Source organism: Pocillopora verrucosa, chromosome 10, assembly GCF_036669915.1.
Source record: "Pocillopora verrucosa isolate sample1 chromosome 10, ASM3666991v2, whole genome shotgun sequence".
In the NCBI taxonomy this organism is placed as follows: Eukaryota; Metazoa; Cnidaria; class Anthozoa; order Scleractinia; family Pocilloporidae; genus Pocillopora; species Pocillopora verrucosa.
Genome location: NC_089321.1, coordinates 16,698,188 through 16,717,479, shown reverse-complemented (window position 1 = coordinate 16,717,479; position 19,292 = coordinate 16,698,188). Strand labels below are relative to the sequence as shown.

The 19,292-nt window shown below is 35.9% G+C and overlaps 2 protein-coding genes and 2 long non-coding RNA genes across 5 annotated transcripts in view; 3 read left to right on the top strand and 1 right to left on the bottom strand.

The window, feature by feature from the left end:
- The window catches only part of LOC131785861 (uncharacterized), a 1,141-nt gene extending 845 nt beyond the window's left edge, over positions 1-296 (top strand). The window contains exon 2 of the long non-coding RNA XR_009340321.2: positions 12-296. This is a non-coding gene — a long non-coding RNA (uncharacterized lncRNA). The remainder of the gene's footprint in view (positions 1-11) is intronic.
- Positions 1-7,765, top strand: part of LOC136283981 (uncharacterized) — a 14,671-nt gene extending 6,906 nt beyond the window's left edge. For both annotated transcript variants that reach the window (XR_010719011.1, XR_010719010.1), the window contains exon 5: positions 6,894-7,765. This is a non-coding gene — a long non-coding RNA (uncharacterized lncRNA). The remainder of the gene's footprint in view (positions 1-6,893) is intronic.
- Positions 1,763-8,381, bottom strand: LOC131785834 (oxidoreductase NAD-binding domain-containing protein 1-like). The gene is made up of 8 exons (XM_059102789.2): positions 8,171-8,381; positions 7,779-7,822; positions 6,907-7,004; positions 6,262-6,368; positions 5,249-5,390; positions 4,100-4,330; positions 3,495-3,597; positions 1,763-2,968 (listed from the first exon to the last, which is right to left on the bottom strand). Exons 1-8 carry the CDS (start codon positions 8,254-8,256, stop codon positions 2,796-2,798), a joined length of 984 nt encoding a protein of 327 aa, XP_058958772.1. The 5' UTR covers positions 8,257-8,381; the 3' UTR covers positions 1,763-2,795.
- Positions 8,368-19,292, top strand: LOC131785842 (post-GPI attachment to proteins factor 3). The gene is made up of 12 exons (XM_059102802.2): positions 8,368-8,541; positions 11,065-11,338; positions 12,736-12,891; positions 13,270-13,332; positions 14,044-14,105; positions 14,857-14,883; positions 15,664-15,773; positions 16,617-16,657; positions 17,662-17,736; positions 18,217-18,305; positions 18,685-18,762; positions 19,036-19,292. The coding sequence occupies exons 1-11, from the start codon at positions 8,531-8,533 to the stop codon at positions 18,746-18,748; spliced, it is 972 nt and encodes a 323-aa protein (XP_058958785.2). The 5' UTR covers positions 8,368-8,530; the 3' UTR covers positions 18,749-18,762; positions 19,036-19,292.

Sequence of the window (19,292 nt, the reverse complement as noted above, 5' to 3'; positions counted from 1 at the left end):
ACCATTTGCAGTTTCCATCGCATTTTAATAACGGAAACAAAGTGCAAGCCAAACTCAAGCCCTTTCCTGTGCTGACCGATATCCTGTTGCGTGAACAGTGCAAAACCTCTGGCGGATACTAGCAGAAACACAACCTCTAAGAGGCCGCCGGTGTATTCTCCTAACCCAGGTTTCCGAAAATTCATCCCAAGAGCTCTCAGTTCCCCCCTGCCCTCAAGAAATTAAGAGTAGCCACAGTAACAATATCATTGTGATAACAGCACTACAACGAGATAAATAAAGAAATTGAAATTTTATTGAATCAGGTGGTAATGAATTCAAGCACTGTGTGAAAGTCTATGCATACGAAGTATCCACTTACAATACTGATGTCAGTTATTTGCCATTGAGCGACATGGGTCATATGGAAATGCTGCACTTAAACAATTTGTAGAAGTTTTTCTATATCAAAATCCCTATTTGAGACTAATTTGATGTCTATAAACTCACTCGTTTTCCATTTGACCGGCTCGACGACGATAGCCTTTGCCTTTGCAATCTCCGAGGAAAGGAGCAACTTGCAGTGAAACTGTCCGATCACTTCTCGGCGAAAAATCATCGTGCCTCGTGATACAGCTGATTCTTTCGTCAAAAATTAGCTTTTGGTTCGCTAAGAGAGCACTGACCAAGGGGAACGTTCGAAGGAATAAAATGTTATGGCAACAGAAACGAACACAGCTACCCATTCTTAACATAGATTTCCCCATAGAAAACAAAACACAAACACGATGAACTAAACATTCAGTAACGGGAGTTTTTTGTTCAAATCTTGCCCTGAACTCCGCAGGGGAGAAACCATCCTTGTCAGTCTTCGTCGAAATCTTCGTTCGGATGCACGCAGTTCTCCTTCGTAGGGGTGAGCCGTATTCGCAACTTCCATTTCTCCTTTACCACTTGAGTACGATGTATTACAACTCTCAGTAGAGCTTGCAGAAGGTAAGTATACATCGCTATCGGGCAAGTGTATTTCAACGCTGACATACAAAATTACAAGAGTTTTTAGAGATTTGTAAGTGTCAACTGAGAGTTGTCACAGCGTTCTACGTTATCATCAGCTAATTCGTTACCAGTTCATGGGACACTTTTAAGAAAATGAGAGCACTTTAGGGCCCGAAAAAACCGAGTTTAAAGTTTTTTTAAATTTTCTCCTACCGGACTTGGTTTGTAGATATGATAGGCAAAATATTAACGCATCAAAAAAAATATATTGTCAGGCGCTTTAGTCAAGAATTCGCCTGTTCTCTTCTGCATATAAAATAAGACTAATCAAACGATAGCTTGTTTTTTTTGTTTTGTATTTTTGTAAATGGAAATAGAACTCGAGCTCCATCCCTCGTGGTCTAAGTTGTCAGAAAGTTGACTTATTCCTTTTCGATTTATGAATTGTTTTTGCAAGCAGCAAAAATCGAAACTGTTTTACGGCAGAGTTATGGAGGGTCACGCAGGTGTGAGGTTCGAACCCTATCGGGTAATCAGAGTTTTTCCTTGCCTCACTGTCGTTTCTCTTTCTTAAAAGCCCAAAAATTACCATTTTTCACTCTTTCTATCTAAATGTAAACAGGACGAATCATATCACAAGCTTTCTAACGAGTTCTCTGTTAGGTTCGTCCGTCTTTTCAAAATTGAATTGCTTTGTCAAATGCACCTCTTTAAAGGCTGCCACCAAAGCTACCAAAGCGTACCTTACCGTTTTCAGGAAAAAATGTTCATGTAAGCTGTTTTTAATGAATAAACAAAAGCTTCTAAATTTATTATCAATCCTTTATCTACTTTAACAATAATATACACGAAAAAATTACGCGCTTCTGATTAGCGAAAAACACTAGTGCAAAGTTGTAACCCGCATGAAATAATTACAAATAGCGCGCGCACGCTTTTAAAATTTCGTCTTTCTTGACTTTCTGTGATGTTTTTTCACGTTGTTTATTAACAAGTAATAACATGATTTCTCTTGCAATTTGGTGAAATAAGTACTTATGAAATTTTTCAAATAGCACTTGTTCCAAGGGGCTCGTGTAATTTTGTTGTAATTTTAACCAAATTGCACTCGAAATCATTTATTTAAGGTTTCTTTTGATATGGAATTTCGATGAACTTGGAGGAGCTCATAATTCGACTTACAATTCATAAAGAAACACAAAAGTTATAACTTTAGCTCAAATTAAATTTTCTTGATGCTTAAATAAATTTTTAATTTCATAGAACAATCTTAACCCTTTAACCCCCAAAATCTGATTGTTAATTCTCCCCTGTAGCTGCTGCACATTTCCTTGTAAATTAGTCATGAGAACTTGGTGCTAGATCAAGATAGCAGCTTCTACCTGAAAGTTTGAATATTCTGATTACCTGTTTGCTGAAGAATATATGGATATTGTAGTAGTTTTATGTTAATCACTTCTGGGAGTTAAAGGGTTAAACAATCTTCTGCCATGTTAGAAATGCAACCAGGCATGACAATGATTGCTATATTTCTAAACGCTCGCACCTCAAATCACTTCTGTGAGTGATCAGATTTTAAATACTGCCAACGTTTTGACGAAGGTTTGCCAAAACGTTTTTCTTTCCCAATACTCGATCAAAGTAGCAAGAAAAAATTTCAGTGTCTCCCTTAAAAAAAATTCCCCCTTTACTCTCAGGGATTACGTATTTTTCCGATGCAATGTTTCTGATGAGGGCGACTGTCACTTGTTCACCAAATGGCATGGCTTTCTGTACTTCTCTCCGTCGTACCTAAAATGAAGAAGCTTCAAGTCTTGCTACCACCATTTCTCAAAGAGTATCCTGCTTTCCTCAATATCCATCTTGTACAAAATTTCAGTTATCTGTTGGATCATTGGGGGAGGACCACAGATGTAACAAATTAATCTATTCCTGTCCAGAGAGGACACAGCTTCTTGTAGTCGCGATTCGTTGATACGACCACGTTCACCTAGCAATTTGAAGGTGGGCAAAATAAGACACGGGAATCAACGAGCTTCCAACACTCATATTTTGTAACGTTTGTAAACACATAAAAAATTATTTGTCTTCATGTTCTCATTGTTAATTCCTGGTCGTTTGAATACCACAGTGCGTGCCAGCTTCAAAGATCAGAAACTACTGCGCTTTTTCGGTCTAGTGTCGTAAAAGCAAAACAAAAGTCATCACAAGAGCCAATCATATGAAAGGACGGTGTTAAGAGCCAATGAAAACTAAAGATAAAAACCAACCAAACTGCCTAAAGCGCGGGAAAACCGAATTGTGTAGGTTTTCGTTTTGGATCTTGTTGAAACAGTCATATAGCGGAGTAAAGTATAACCAAAGAAATTCGGATTACCTCAGACACTCAATAGCTCACAAAATCTCACATGACAATGAGTACTAGAATATTCCGAGTTTGGGCTGGCTAGTAGGCCTGAATTGTAACTACACTCAAGCCAAAAACCGAAACTAGATACGTTTTTACGATCACTTACATTGAACGCTGTTCACGTTTGTCTGTGTATCAGCATCTGGTTTTGTGACAAAAAACTTGCAGAGTATAGATGGGCACTGTTCTGACATTTTCAAAAGATTATCCTACAAAAGAGGACAGAATAAGAAACAAACAGTCACACTAACAAGATAAAAAAAATACAATTCCAAAGCTACTTTTTAATTCAAAATAAACAGGGCTACATGCAAACATCTGCATGGTTCATTGAGTTTGTAAACAAATACATAGTTTTTTTTCTCACTAGCCATACTGTATTTATCGATCCTTTACAGGTCATTCACACAGTGGCTTAAAAGGGGAAGTTGTAAACGACAAAAGAGAACTTTTAAGTCAGACTGAAATGGAGAGATATCAGCAGTCTGTCATTCCATTTCTCTCCGTGTTTAAAGTTGAACTAAGCGCGTTGCAAGCGATAGAATTTAATTTTTTGAAGGACTTCAAAGAAATACTTCTCAGTCTGAAAATCTTGACTAAAGAGGCAATAATTCAAATAGATAATTGTCAAAAACATATCACAAATTCCACCTTTCCCGCATTTTACCATTGAAGATCAAATTATGTATTCTAAGATAAATTGTAGTGTACCTTATACAGCAGTTCATCTTGGTTCTTAGCACTAAACAGAAGCACTGTTTTCCCATCATACTGATGGCTAGCATCAGAGGAAATGTCAGCGACATGTTGTGCAATGGAGTACAAGGGGTTGATTCCAACACCACCAGCAATCAGAAGCAGATCTGGACTGGAGCCTTCAGGATTTGGGTCAAAATAACACTCTCCCCCGACTTTCATATGAACTTTACTGCCAACTTGACACTAATATGGATAAAAAGGAGACAACTTCATAAGCATGAAGTATAACCCCCTATTTTGATTTACTAGGACCCGTACAAGTGGCACTCAACAAATAATTTCAACACAAACATTTATATCTTTGGCAAATTATGTACTGAAAACTGCTATTTGGTTAGTTATTACTCTTCAAGGGGAAAACTGAAAATCCTTTGATAGTATAAATGTCTATTCCTGTAGTTTGCACTGAATATAATTTTAACCCTTTAACTCCCAAGATCTCACTAGTAATTCTCCTTGCTGTCTGCCATACTGACCTTGTGATGTTAGTTTGGAGAATTTGGTATTGGATCAACTTATAATCCCCTAGCTGATATTTTTCTTTATTTTCATGACTTGTCTGCTTGATATTGTATTGATATTGTGAGGAGAAATTCTGTCTTGGTCACTCATGGGAGTTAAAGGGTTAAGGACTTTCATGGTCTACACTTCATAGCCTATTTCAAGCAGCAAATATCAGTGCTTTACTTCTTCAGTGAGGAAGCATGCTAGGCTGTTCATTCCAGACTACATTGTATACTTTGTTTATCTATAAGAAGACCCTGCCTATCAACCTTATAACCTCTATCTGATCTCTTAAATTATAAAAGATTAATAATAATTTTTTGATGCTTTACATTAAACCCTAACATCATTATTCACATCCTCCTTATTGTTCTTCCTAAATTGTGTAAGCTGCTGATAGGGAGAATTTGTTTAACAATCAAGAGCTCCTTTAGTTGGTGATCATTTTCTTTATTCTCATAACCTTAATGTCTGATTTCCAGGTGATAACATGGGGAGAAATTAGATACTAGTCACTCCTATGGGCCTAACAGCTATGGCTTGCCTTATAAATAAAGGCATTCTGTGCCAACTAAGTATCCATATTTCTGTACACACCTGAGTGTGAACCCAAAGGGCTGGAGGATGTTCGCTGTGTTTGACAGCAAGGTCTATGGATCTTTTTTCTTTAAGCAGCCTGTGGCTGGAACATATGGTAAACCCACCCACAGTAGGAACTCCTGGAATAAAGAAATCCACCCTGATGGAGAGAAAAAAAAAGTTGCATATGTGGCAAGAATATTTCACAGCTTTCAGTTCTTGCAGCTTTTCTTGATTGTCCTTAAACTGCAAAAATAAGTTTTTTGTGAAATGGAAAATTATGGATGCAAATCAACCTTTTACACCCTAACATCAGTATTCAAGTTCTCCACACTTATCTCTATACATTTCCTGACATACTTACAAGGAGAATTTGTTTTACAATCAATAGCTTCTTCAGTTTGTGACCTTGATGTTTGATTCAGGGGTGACATTGTCAGGAGGAAATAGATGCTATCACTCTTAGCGAGAAAAGGATTAAGAACCCCTTGAAACATCCATCTTGAAACAATACACCTAAAAACTTCATAAGCTTCCTCTTTTTAGTTATTGTTTATTTCTGAACAGAGAATCAAAAAATAATAATAATTACCAGAAGAAATTTCAGTTTTCTTAAACTGCAAGTCTAAAAAATACACTCCTGCTGGATTTTCATGTTTAATAGTAAACAAACTAGCAAAGGAAAAGTCATTCAAACTCATTGTTCAATACATATACATGTATCCTCCTCCAAATAATTATTGCTTGTTGGAATGAATAAAAATAAGACTGAAAAAGAGGACTACACTTTTTTTCACACAATCTATTACAACAAGCGCCTGTAAATATTAATGGTTTCAACATCCAGTGGTAATTACTAGATACAGAGGTTCAAATTTTCAGCTGTCACATTTGGATAAAAGATTATTATTATTCTGTTGGTAGTAATTAAAAATTCTATAGTTTTCTTCAATGACAAAAATGTGTGTTGAGAAGCAGCACATCATTTCTACTCATCCATTTGTTTAAAAGATTACTATGTAGGTGCTCACCATTGTCCACATTTAAATGAAAATCTTCTGTCTTTCACCTCTATGGAAAGTCCCTTAACAGTCTTTGACAACTGAGTCATCTCTGTTACTGTACCTTGCACTAAAAACTGTGGTAAAGAGAATGCAGTAATTATCATCTAAGTGAAGTCAAACCCCCACAGACAGCTAACTTAAGCTTACAGGTCTTATGTGTGGATGGAAATTATCAAATAGTTGGGAGACATGCTGGCCTGATGATCACTGCACTGGACTCTGGGTAGAGAAGTCCAGGTTCAAGACCTGGCCAAGGCATCTTTTTGTGTTCTTGGGCAAAATAATTTACTTTCACAGTGCTTTGATCTCTACATCCAGGAGTATAAAATGGTTCTGTACTAAATAGATTACTTTGTTAGTCAATTAAGTGCTCTAAGTAATGACTGCTTTCTTTTTTTGATCATGTAGCCTGATTATGTAGGTGAGTGTAGTCCTGAGTAGGACCCTTATCAGTGGTAGGTTGTCGCATGGTTGCCAAATATGGTTCTACTGACAACAGTCCTTCTCAGGACTACACTCACCTTGATGATCAGACTACAAGATCACAAGTTACTCCTGGGTCTAAATCATTAACTGTCTTTATTTTTATCTTTTGTCAGCTAACTTCGTCACCTCCTGTCTTGGTGAATGTTCTGTCCTCTCAAGGTGAGAACTACTGCTTTCAGCTCCATTGGAATGCGATGACATGAGACGAAGTGAATGTGTACCACCTGTTTAAAAGAAACTCTAAATGATGCATCAAATAACTAAATAATTATTGATTACTCACGATGTAAACAGATAAACATATGTTAAAAATATTACGTATTGCAAATAATGAGAAAAAATTATGCAAAGAAAATGTTTTTACACATTTTAAAATATTGATGATAAATTAGTCACAGAGAGCTCCACAACTTTTGCTTTAAGGTACTTAAGGCAATTTTTTTAAGTGTAAAAGGTAAACTTTAATTAAAAACACATGTTGTTTGGAATCCGATAGATATCTGCAGAGGCTTCAATTACTTTTTCCATAAGCAGCTTTTGATGGTGTAAATATTAGGCAGCTGTGCTGTAAGGCAAAACCCAAACACAAGAACCTTTTTACAGGCTGGAGAGTGGTGAGAAGTCTTACAGATGGCAGTAGACTACCAGTAATGAGCTTACATTGAACCCCTGTAGTTTTTGACAGGAGTGATCTACTCCTAGAGTTTTTGTTTCTAAGTTTTAACTCTAGATGTCTATAAAATATGTAGTAATGTAGAAAATAGGTTAATAGGGTATTCACTCTGATGAAGGGAAACATCAACTTTGAAACTATTTATTATGGCCAATACATGTTATCAACTCAGTTGATAATACTAAATTACCCTAGACATTTTTCTTTTTCATATTGGAAAACACTTTGAGGCTTGCAATAACTGCTATATAAACTGTATTTATTACATCATATCTTATAAACATCAAACACTCATTTTTTTACAGAAAAAAGAAATCTGTCAAACCTGAAGTTGTTTTAAACAACGAATGCAAGGACGTTCCCAAAGCCCTGCAGATAAAATAACAATAAGGAGGGGTAATTGCATGGTTTGGGATTTCTGATAAGTGATTTACACTGTAGTCCTCACTGCAATATACATGTGATGTTATTCTTTTTATGTCGCTTGACTTTAAACCAGCTAAAATCTTTGTTCTTTCATACTTTCATAGAGAGCCACAAACTATTAACTGCTTGCAAAGAGGCACTCCCTTCTCCAGTTGATCCAGGTGTTTAAAACAGCAACACAACACGATGCAAATATTATGACCGAGAAACGATTACATAACTCAATGAAGAAAAGATATTTACAGCGACACCTTTCTTGCCCGTCAGTCTTAATAATAATCTGATACTAACCTTGAGCAAGGGCTTCCCCTGTTTAAAAAGTAATGTGAACACGACCAAAAACAACCAAATGTAGCTGTACTTCTCGGAAAAGCCATGTAACGCGATACTATGTGGCTGTAAGGCAAAAACACGACAGGCGCACGATATATTAGTTGAAAAAGACTGGGAGAAAGGGTTTGAGTTCGTAGTTCTTACTGATCAGCGTTAGTGAATGATGTTGTACAGTTTGATAGTTGGACTTCCTGGGTCTGCGGAAGATTAAATGATGGAATGAAGATTGCTTCTTTTACGTCACCCGAATAAGAGGATTGTTTTGCAGTTGCATTATCACTGTACCAATTGATCCTGGAGTTGGCAAACAGTTTGACAATGAAAGTGAGGTAGGCTGAACTGTGCCGATATCTCATACTCGTTTTGAGAGGCTTCGATTCGTAGGCGTAATTTACTTAAAAAACTACCAGTGATGTTTTTCTCAGTGATGAAAATTAAGAGTCACGGATCAAGGAGAATTTGAACTTCCCAGTCCACCATGACGCCCCAACTTTGCTGAACGTGCGTGCACATTATTCATATTAGAACCATCGATTGATCATGTCACGAAATCTCGTTCAAGTACAGTAGTATTCCCGCCTAAATTTGAAACGAATCAACCTAACCATGCCTGCGATCTTTACGTTTACAATTGAATTTTGCTCTATTTTCAGAGCAAAATAAAAATTTGTGAGCTTGCAAGCCGTACATGTCATGACTTAATATACATAATTAATTGTGAAATTGATCGCGCGAAGAAAGTATTTAAAGTCACTCAAAAGTATTCGTTCTGAACATGCACATAATACGGTATCCTCCAGACTCCCCCTCCTCTTTCTACATCAATTTTCCATGTTTAGGTATTTTCCATTAAAAGGGGTCAAATTGAGTAAATTTCACTTCCACTGACATATTTTGGGAGTTCATGAACACGGATTGTTGGCTGCAAATGGAATTCGTTCTGCCCGCGGGTGACATTGACTTTCTTTGGGCCTGTTTACATGGGGGTGGGGGACCCTAGGTAGGTGAGGTAACCCACCTAAGTGGGGTAACCTGCCTGTCCATATAATTTCTTTTTTTATCGTGATCACATATACATGATAGGTGGGGTGACCCATCTAGGTGGGTTGCCTGGTCTGCCAGGTAGGGTAACCCTGTCAGCTGGGGTGACAATTTGCCATGTAAACGTCTCAAGGTGGGGTAACCTGCCTAGCTGGGGTTGTTTTCATGGCAAAAGCTCAAAAGCAAAACACGCATGTTTTAAAACTTTGAATACTTCCTGGCCGTCTCATGGCAGAAATCACTAGAAACTGCAACGGACATACAAGGAGTGTAAAATGTTCACATTTCCGAGTATTTAGCGTTGTAAATTGACTATATTTAAACTAATTCTTATAATGTATTAAGTCAATGGTTCCTCATGTAGCCTAACACCGCTTAACACAGTGCGTGACGCTTTCATGAATAAATACATACGTGTCTGAGAATTAATCTTTCCTCTTTCTCGAGACGTGAGCTTGGGATGCCTCTGCTCAAACTCCTTAATTGCAAGCACAACAACAACCTCAAGAAACCTCACCCCAGCACCCCAGGGTTATAAGATTATATGTAAACATGTTTTGACCACAACTAAGCGGGTTACCTCACTTACCTGGGGTCCCCCACCTCCATGTAAACAGGTCCTAAGCCTTTTAGTAGACAGACCTCTTCAGGTGGTTGGCATGTTGGCTGATAATGTCCACAGCTGAGAGAACGGGTATTTTTTTTAGTAACCCCCTAGTTTACATATCTTGCACAAATTACTTGTTAGAAAAAAGTCAGTGTTGATCTACTGAAAAGCGAATACATATTTGCGACCAGCTTCTTAATTTGACTGGACCAAACAAGTCTGTTTTTCTACTATGTAAAGTAATAGGAATGAAAAGATGAAACTTTTGAGCTGGCATTTTTCTTCTGGCTTCATCTCTTTTCAATGGAAATAATGGAAGGATAGATATTGCATTATAAATGTCTGGCAATTTTGCAGCATGTGATGCAAAGTAGCCAGTAAAATTGTATGAAACTCATGGGTGGGTTAGTTACAAGGGAAACCTTAAACCAAAGTATATTCAATGAGAATGAGCAAATTGATCAATAAACAAATGGAAGGGTTGTGAGTGGGATGTGATTGAAAGTAAAAGAATATGGCAAGATTTTGGTGCAACCACTTACTTTATTATGCTTACAATTCTTGGATAAAGACAGCAATGGAAGAACAATAGATTGCCATTGGTACTACTGCTTTGTAATAGTAATAGGACTGAGTGGAGTCTGTCTTATAACCCTTTCACTCCCACCAGTGACCAAGACAGAATTTCTCCTTACAATATCAATACAATATCAAGCAGGCAGGTGATGAGAATAGAGAAGAATATCAATTATGGGATTATTAGTTGATCCAATAACAAATTCTCTGAACTTACATCAGAAGAATTGTATGGCGGATAGTAAGGAGAATTATTAATTAAATCTTGGGAGTGAAAGGGTTAAAACATGAGTGATTAACATAATCCCATGAACACGCAGTGGGAGTCCAATTTCTTAATTGTGCATGGTGCACATGCATGAAGCATACAATTCCAATCTCACAGGCATAACACTTCAACTGTCAATTACAAGCCTGGTACAAATTCTGTCCCATTAGTACTTAAATTTTAGAATTTTGGTATAACTTTGATTAGTTTCAGAATAGTATGGGGTTATAGAAAAATCTCTCAAAAAATAACTCAAGATATTTTCAGATTTCCATGTTTCAAAACTGCTATGGAGCTTTTGGGCTGAGATCACTCTGTGGAAGTGAAACGTCCTCACAGTAATTTTTTTTTGTTTTGCAGCTCTATTGTCTTGTTAATACAGAGCAGTATTTTGTTAATAGTCTTGCTTTGCAACCCAGTTGAAAGCTCAAGTGGAGATAGAAGTTCCATATTTCGTCATTGTATAAATAAATGTTTTAAAGGATGTCACCTTGATGAGTACCCTGGAAAGCTGCCAATATATTTAACTCTGTTTTGGTGGGATTGTTCTGATGAATGCAAGTACCAGTGTATGCATAATATCACACAAAATGACGTGAGAAATAATCAACCAGTCAAGCAATATTATGGCAAAGTAAGGGACTTCATTGCATACTGATTCTGCTGTAGTGCCTCAGAGATACAGTAACTAATTATGATGCATAGCCCTGTCAGCACAATCCCATAGAAAACCATAATGAAAGCTGGCATGTGTAGGGCTAGATGGATTGACATGAGCTGGTCCTGAAAAAGCCATCCAGCTCTGCACTCATGCGGTTTTGTCGCAAAAACTTAAAAAGAAAAAAGAAAGAGTAGCAAAATATTCATTTTTTGATGAATTATGAATTTCTAGTTATAACTTAAAACAACAATTGAAAAGTTTTCATTGTAGAATCTTTTCTTTTTTTTTTGTGGTTGTCCGAGGCCTGTCTGTTGCATCCTGTTTAGATTGAAACAAAATTTTAAACAGTTAGTGGTCATATGGTGAAGTACCTACTGACTGAGTTTGGTCATGACCATCAGACCTCACTACCCTTGGTCTTTATGTTATGAGCTAAAGCCAAATATTTTCCCATCCAGCCCTCAATAAGAACATATTAAAAGCTGTACATGTATGTTATACCTTTTTATCTGTCTCTCTTTCCTTCCTTCACTCCACTATTTTTTTATAACCTCAAATAACCTATTTTGTGCAAAAATATATACTAGGGATATTTGTCTGCAGACATTATTTGTTCCAAGAACAATTTTTTTGGAGAGTGAAATTCAAGGAAAACTGTGAGCTCTGAGAAACAGATAAAGTCCAAGGACAAATAATACGCACATATTTTCATGCAATATAGAGGCTATTGTGTTCATTATCCTTTGGATATTTTGCAAATTGTGTCAAAAAGTAAATATGAAAAGCTTACTGTATACAGCATGGGATGTTTTTTTTTTAGTGCACCCTGATATGACTTAATGAACAAAAAAAAAATTTCCCTTCTGTAACAAGCACAAAACTCTCTCTCATCTTCTATTAAATTTGAAACAAAGACTTATTTTAGAGTTTGTGAGGCTTAAAAATTGGGAAATATTGCTCACCCAGTTTTAGGTGGGAGATATTTTGTCATGTGCTGCATCTAGACCAAAAGCACAGGAGCAAAAATATTTGATGGATCATAAACTTAGTTATAACAGGGTAATTTAGTATTATCAACTGAGTTGATAACGTAAATTGGCAACCATAAGCAAGAGTTTAAAAGTTGATTTTTCATGTGTTAGCCCTCGGTCATTGCTCTGACATAGGGCTAAAACTCAAACTGTCAGTCTCTTTACAGTGGCCAATTTATTAACTCCCCCACCAATGCAGCACCACAGTTTCTTTAGAAACTTACCCCCTTTATACCTGGTTATATTTAGTTATAAGATAATTTACTCATTAGTCAACAAACTACCAGCCAAGGATTGCTTGTAGACATAGCTAAATTACTATGTCTTTTAAATTTTTAGTGGCCATTTGTACGATTTCTTGGAATTCAAGAGCCTGCATCAGTCCTATTTTCAATTTTTAATGCAATTGGCCATCTCCTTGGATGGAGAATGTTCAAGTCTTCTGTACCAAACACAGACTATAGCATGTATCCAGTATGGAAAGCAAATTTGGTGGTAAGGCTAATTTGTTCTGTGATTCTGATTAAAACACTAACTTGTGCCAAATAACAAAAGGTAATTTGCTTCCTGTTAGGGGTGTTCTTTAACTTACAGTACTCAATTTAAAGTTCAATTGTGGCTGAGAATTACTTTTAACCCAATTATAGTCCTTGAAAACAGTCATTAGTAACAGAATTCAAATCACCTTGGAAATAAATGAAAAGTGAGCTTCTAACATGTGTCCAACAATTTGGACCAGCCATGTTTTTTTAGTGTGTACAATGATTCAAAAGTTTCTAAACTTGTAGGATTTTGATATCATTAGAAAGTAACAGTAACTGAATAGATGAGGAATTAATTCTTATTTTTGACCAATTTATTGTTTTTATGTAGGTGTGTCTAAATGCTTGGTTCTGGTCAACAGTGTTTCATACACGAGATTTGAACTGGACTGAGGTAATCTTTCTGCCACTATGAGCATTATTTGGTGTTCTGATTATGGGATGATGGTCAGGACTATGTACAATGCACATTGTTTTATGTGCTTTGGTATTGGAATGGACAGTAACACACTCATGGACTGTCTTTGAGGACTCAGTGAGAGTAACTGTTACAAATAAGCCCAAGTTATCTTTGTCATAGACCCAATTACCAGTTGCCATGGGTGACCGAGACAAAATTTGTTCTCACAATATTGATAATATGTCAAGCAGAAAAGTGATGAAAACAAAGAAAAATATCAATTAGGGAATTATTGGTTGATCCAACAACAAATTCTCAGAACTAACATGAGAATTGTAAGGCAAGCAGTAAGGAGAGATACTAATGAGATCTTGGGAGTGCAAGCTTTAGGGTAAACATAAAATTCAAATGTAGACAGCACTTGGAGAAGTAGTGTTGTTCATCACTAATTTACACAATTGCTGTCACAGTTTATAATAAGGCTATAAGAAACAATTTCATTATAATTATGATCTCACTATAAGTAATATGACTATGATGATTACTGACAGTGTTTCAGAAACATTGATAGTGTACATGTACTCGGTAATTTGCTGTGTAAAATTCTTAGAACTGGCCATAAATGAAATTTTCATTGAGACATTCTTGGTGAAAGCTCACTGTTGATCCCCTTTTTTTTTAACACTTACAACTATATTCTTTCAGAAAATGGATTATTTCTGTGCCACATCTCTGGTTATGTTCTCTTTCTTTGCCTGCATGTTGAGGTTAGTAATATTAAGCATTGTATTAGATAGTACATCCATTTTGAAATCTGTGATGATCCTTCCAATTAATCCAATTGGTCTGCAGGAACAATGAAACAAATCAAATAAAATATTTAAGATTTTATAGCTTTCTCAAAAAAACTTAAGATAAAACTGTTGAAAAATGAAAGACAAAAAAATCCAGCATATACAGTGAATTTTCTAATAGTTTGTTTTTAAAGGGGAGCTGTTACATTTGGGTTTTTGCATAGTGGTACTTTTAAAATTAATATAATACACAACTTTGGTAATACTGCATCCAAATGAATGCTGCGGGATTGGCCAACCCTGACTAGGTACCTCAAGAGGCATGTTGTTTCGTGCAGCCTTGATCTTTGTTGTTGGTGTGTGAGATGCAGATTTATAAAGAGCCTTGAAAATTCTTATGTCTGCAAATTTTATGTCTGCAAACCTTTTTTCCTCCATGATTTCTGAGAAGATTATTGATCTGTGTGGGAATGTTAAAATGACCATAGACATCCTGAAAGGTACAAAATTTTAACAAAAACCTTTTATTGTGGGTTTGTGCAGAAGTCTGTAAATTAGGTTGTTATACCACAATTCTGCTCCAACAACATACCCCTTGAGGAACCTGGTACAGGGTTTGCCAATCCAGCATTCATTGCAGCCCCAATTTTAAAAAAAGCTGTGTATTATAAATAATAATTCATGACAATTTTTTATGCACAATTTTGTTTATGGCCCTGAACAGGTTCATTGGATTGGAAAATAAGTGGAGGTATGTTAAACTTAAATAAAAATAATCATTTTTAAAAGTGGATGAGAACAGTGTGGTGACTTCTTGAATTTTGCAGTGGTATGCTATTGTTGGAATGGTTAAAATTACTTTCAATTGGCATGCCACATCATTGCTGAGGAAATTGCTGATCAGCTTTCACAAATAACTTTAAATATACAGTCACACTCTATCTAAATATTAGATGCAGGGTTGTCATTAGAAGTGGGAAGGCAGTAGAGACCCACTGGCTGTCAGACCATTTTGCGCCAGCTGCTTTGTAAATTGTGATCAACTGAAGACAGAAAATAAGTATTTTTGAACTGATTCAAACATAATTGTCTGGCTAACAAAAGTTATTAATTGCAACAAATATGTCACAAGATGCTGGAAATCACATCTTAGTTTCAAATTTCAAATATTTCTGCTGCAAGAGCATGCACCTGGATCCCCTCCTCCCTTCTAGGGGGGTCTGGGTGCATTCTCTTTAGCATTCTGGGATATATCATTAATTTGCTTTGCAACATGCCACGCTTGCCAAGAAAACAATTCAATTCAGCTGCCCTATTAGGTTGTTCAGATCATACATATATTATATTTTATTACAACAACCTTGAAGATGTACAGAGTATTAATTGAGAGACAACCATTTTATTATGGATCCTCCAATTATCCTCTTGATTTACTCCTTTCCAATAATTTTTATCTTTGTTAGCACTGTTAATTTAACCCAAGCTTTTATGCCCTGCATTCAAATATGCATATCATTTACTCTTCTTGTAGTTGTTTCCTCATTGGATTACTTCTATGCAGTATTTACTGCACCCATGTTTTCTATTTGGGCTTCATACATTTTGACTATGGATATAATATGAAATTTAATGTTACAATAGGTGAGTTGGAAGATACACTGTATGAATTTTCTGTGTTTATAAAATATATTGACCTTAGATGGTTATCCTGTTCCAGGATCTTGGTCAAAATCCAAATGTGTCAAAGGAAAAATAGCAGGGATCTGGTACTAGCATGTAGAGCTGTTGTTGATACAGCCTATAACTGATTATTTGATAGTAATAATAATAATAATAATAATAGTAATAATGATAATAACAAATAATGATATTTAATGAGGGAACCCAGATTGCCCCTGCAAGCAGTTTTCAGTGAGGCCCTCAATAATTAACCAGTCACCTGGTTAGTTTTGTTATTGTTAAAAATATAAGTAAAAAGAAAAATGTGTCCCTATCATCTAAAAATTTTCAAAACCTTAAAATATAGTAATAAATTGGATATTAATTTGAAAGTAGAAATCACTTGAAATTGATTTAAATATTGTAAAAAAAAAAAGAGCTAAGTTTTGCTTTAAAAACAAAAAAACAAAAGAAATTTGGACAATATTTGTCTCACACTTGGCTAACTGGGAGTGGATCAACAGGACAAACCATGGTAAGGGTAAAAAATTAGATTTAGCACTTCGACTTCAGAGGTTTGTCTTGTTCACCTCTTTTTGGTTTTTCAGCTTACATCTGGCAGGGATTTTCCAGCCATGCTTGTGCACATCACATCTATCCCTCACACAAGGAAATTTGTCTGTTATGTTTTCAACATTTGTATGACCAGTTTGTTATAAGTTTTACAAGTACTGCAAGCAAATAACTCAATTTAAAAAAAGGATTCAGATGATTGTGAAGCAACTAGCCTTCAGTATAAAGAAATTATATTTATATGTTACTCAGGTATCATCAACTTAATCAGTTGGTTGAGCTGGTGTTTGAATGTAAGTATTACTAACAGTTTTATTTCAACAATTATATTCGTTATAGAGGTAAAAACATTTTAGGTGCAGTCACTGTAGCCTGCAGTGCAAGTGTCTTGTTAGTGCAAGCTAACACTAAAAGCTCGTGATCATTTGTTCGACCAGCCATTTTTGATTTGCAGTCAGAGTGGATGGTGGGGGAGGGAGTGGGGAAGGGGAGAAAAGACTTCACTCCCCTACCCCCCTCCCCTCTCCTTATTTTTGACTGTCGACCACCCCCTTGGTATAAATTTTTACTCTCCCTAGCCTTCTGCTGCCATTAAAATCAAAGATGGTGGCCATAATATTCATGATGAAATTACTCAGCACTTGCTAGCCAAAATTATGCCTGCTCTGCAGGCTACAGCCACTTTTGATCTGTTTTTGCCTCAATATTGACATCAAATAAAACGATTCTTTCATTGCAAGAGTATGATCATAACACATTGACATAAACAGTGCTCTCAGCAAATTGGCCAATCAGATTGCAACATTTCTGCCAATTGGGTAAAATATGATTATTTTCAATCCATATTAGTGATTATCTCCTTCCTCTCTGTTGCAGCTTAACTCTTTACACCCTAACATTAATATCCCTTTTCTCCATACACTTCTCCATACATCTCCTTTAGTGGTGACAGGGGGGATTTGTTAGGAGAAATTAGATGCTGGTCACTCTCAGGGTTTAAGGGGTAAATCTTGTTACAGAACTCTCAGTTAAACTAATTCAGGTCCACCCCAATGATTCTACCAAAATTGATTATAATTAGATGATGATAGTTTCAAAAAAGATTTCTTATCAGTAGAGCAAATTAAAGGTTAATGTGATTTAGATTAGAGGAAATGTTGTTCATTTGTGACCAAGGTCAAGTGAGGAAACTGTACAGTATCCATTTTGGAAATGGGCTTTCCATTGCTGTTTTCCTTAATCAATTAAATCATAATGCTAAACAGGATAAGTGAGTCCATTCATCTTTCTTTTGTAGTATTACAAACAACAGCCATACGTGTGGAAATGTGCTTTTGTATCAATTGGTGTGTTCTTTCTCTTAGGTCTAGAGGTAAATGGAAACTCTTTGTTTATCAAATACACTGATGATACATGATACATGTTAAAGTGGTTATGAAATTTCATTCCTTTACCATAGTTGGAATGGTACCTTAAATATCATGTAAATATGTTCACCATACCTCAACAGTCTGACAGGTCTATGGCCTAGCACTTTGCTGAACGACTGTGCCAGATAGAACTCTGCTCATGAAGGGTGACACACAATATGGAAAACTACTACTCCAAACTGAAAAGATGCATTAAGCTTAAGTTTTGACAACTTGCTTATTTCTTAAATTAATTAATTTTGTGTTGTTTGATAACCAATACTGCTTTGATTTTCAATATTTAAAAAAATGCACCTTGTGCAAATATACTGTGGCTTCTCTTTCAAACAAATCTCTGGAACAGGCTGACAAGTATCACAATCCACAACTCCTAGAAAAAGACAGATTCTTATCATAGATTAATTATCTTCTACTGTCTCTAGCTGGGCGACTTTCCACCAATCCTATGGACATTTGATGCTCATTCATTATGGCATCTTGGAACATCTCCTCTTTGTTATTTTTGGTACAGGTGAGTGCTCTGAATGCAGATTCGTTTTATTTATTTTTTCTTTAACAAGAGTTTAAGGGAAAAGTAAACAAACAATTACAAATCAGCTTTTTTTTTTTGCAACCCCTATAAATACTTTTCATTTCTAGTTAACCTTCGTCGTTCCTTGATCTCCTCGCACATAAAATGACTTCATTCTGTTTTTCCTACATTAGCGTACTATTCTATTTTAAGGTAATTCTTTCAACAAAAACTCCTTTGATATTTCCTACCTCAGAAAATACTTCCCAGCCCAGTCTCAGAATGTACCATTCGGCCTGAACCATCAAATGTCACTCGATTTTAGTTCAGTGTTACTCCTTTGTTTAATCAACTTATATTTGTTGAAATTTTATTTCAGTTTTCTAGTAGACGATGCAAAGTATCAGTTATCAATGCAGAAAAAGAGAAAAAAGAGTGGTTGAGGAATGTTAATAATGTTAGTACATGTAGTTCATTAAAAATCTCGTAGGTGTAACATTGAGACTAAACCGTCTCAAAAATGGCCCATACCTGTAAGTTTTTAATTATCCACAGAATACCAAAATAACGCACAATTTCGCAGGAGCGTTGTTCGCATGTACTTTTGCTTGTCTTTAGCCTAATTAGCGCTTTGAACCAATCTCATTAACAGGCTCATAAAGTTTAAAAGCGGCACTTTATGATCAAAGCAGTAAGATAGTACTAATTTTAATGAAATGAATTCCAACAGACCTACGAATGAAGAACCTTTGACCGAATTGGAACCTGTGCTTCTCCGATATTTAGACTGCACCACTACCAACTGAGCTACGAACCACTCGTTGGGATTGAGGGAGAGGAATTTTAGAAGGGTTCTTTTTTTCTCGTGGAGGAATATGAACAGAGTTTTTCAATTTTTGTGAATTTTGATTAATTTCAATTTATGTAAAAATAAATTAAAGCTGTATTTGATACATCCTGAAATAAATTTTTTCATAACTTTGCAGT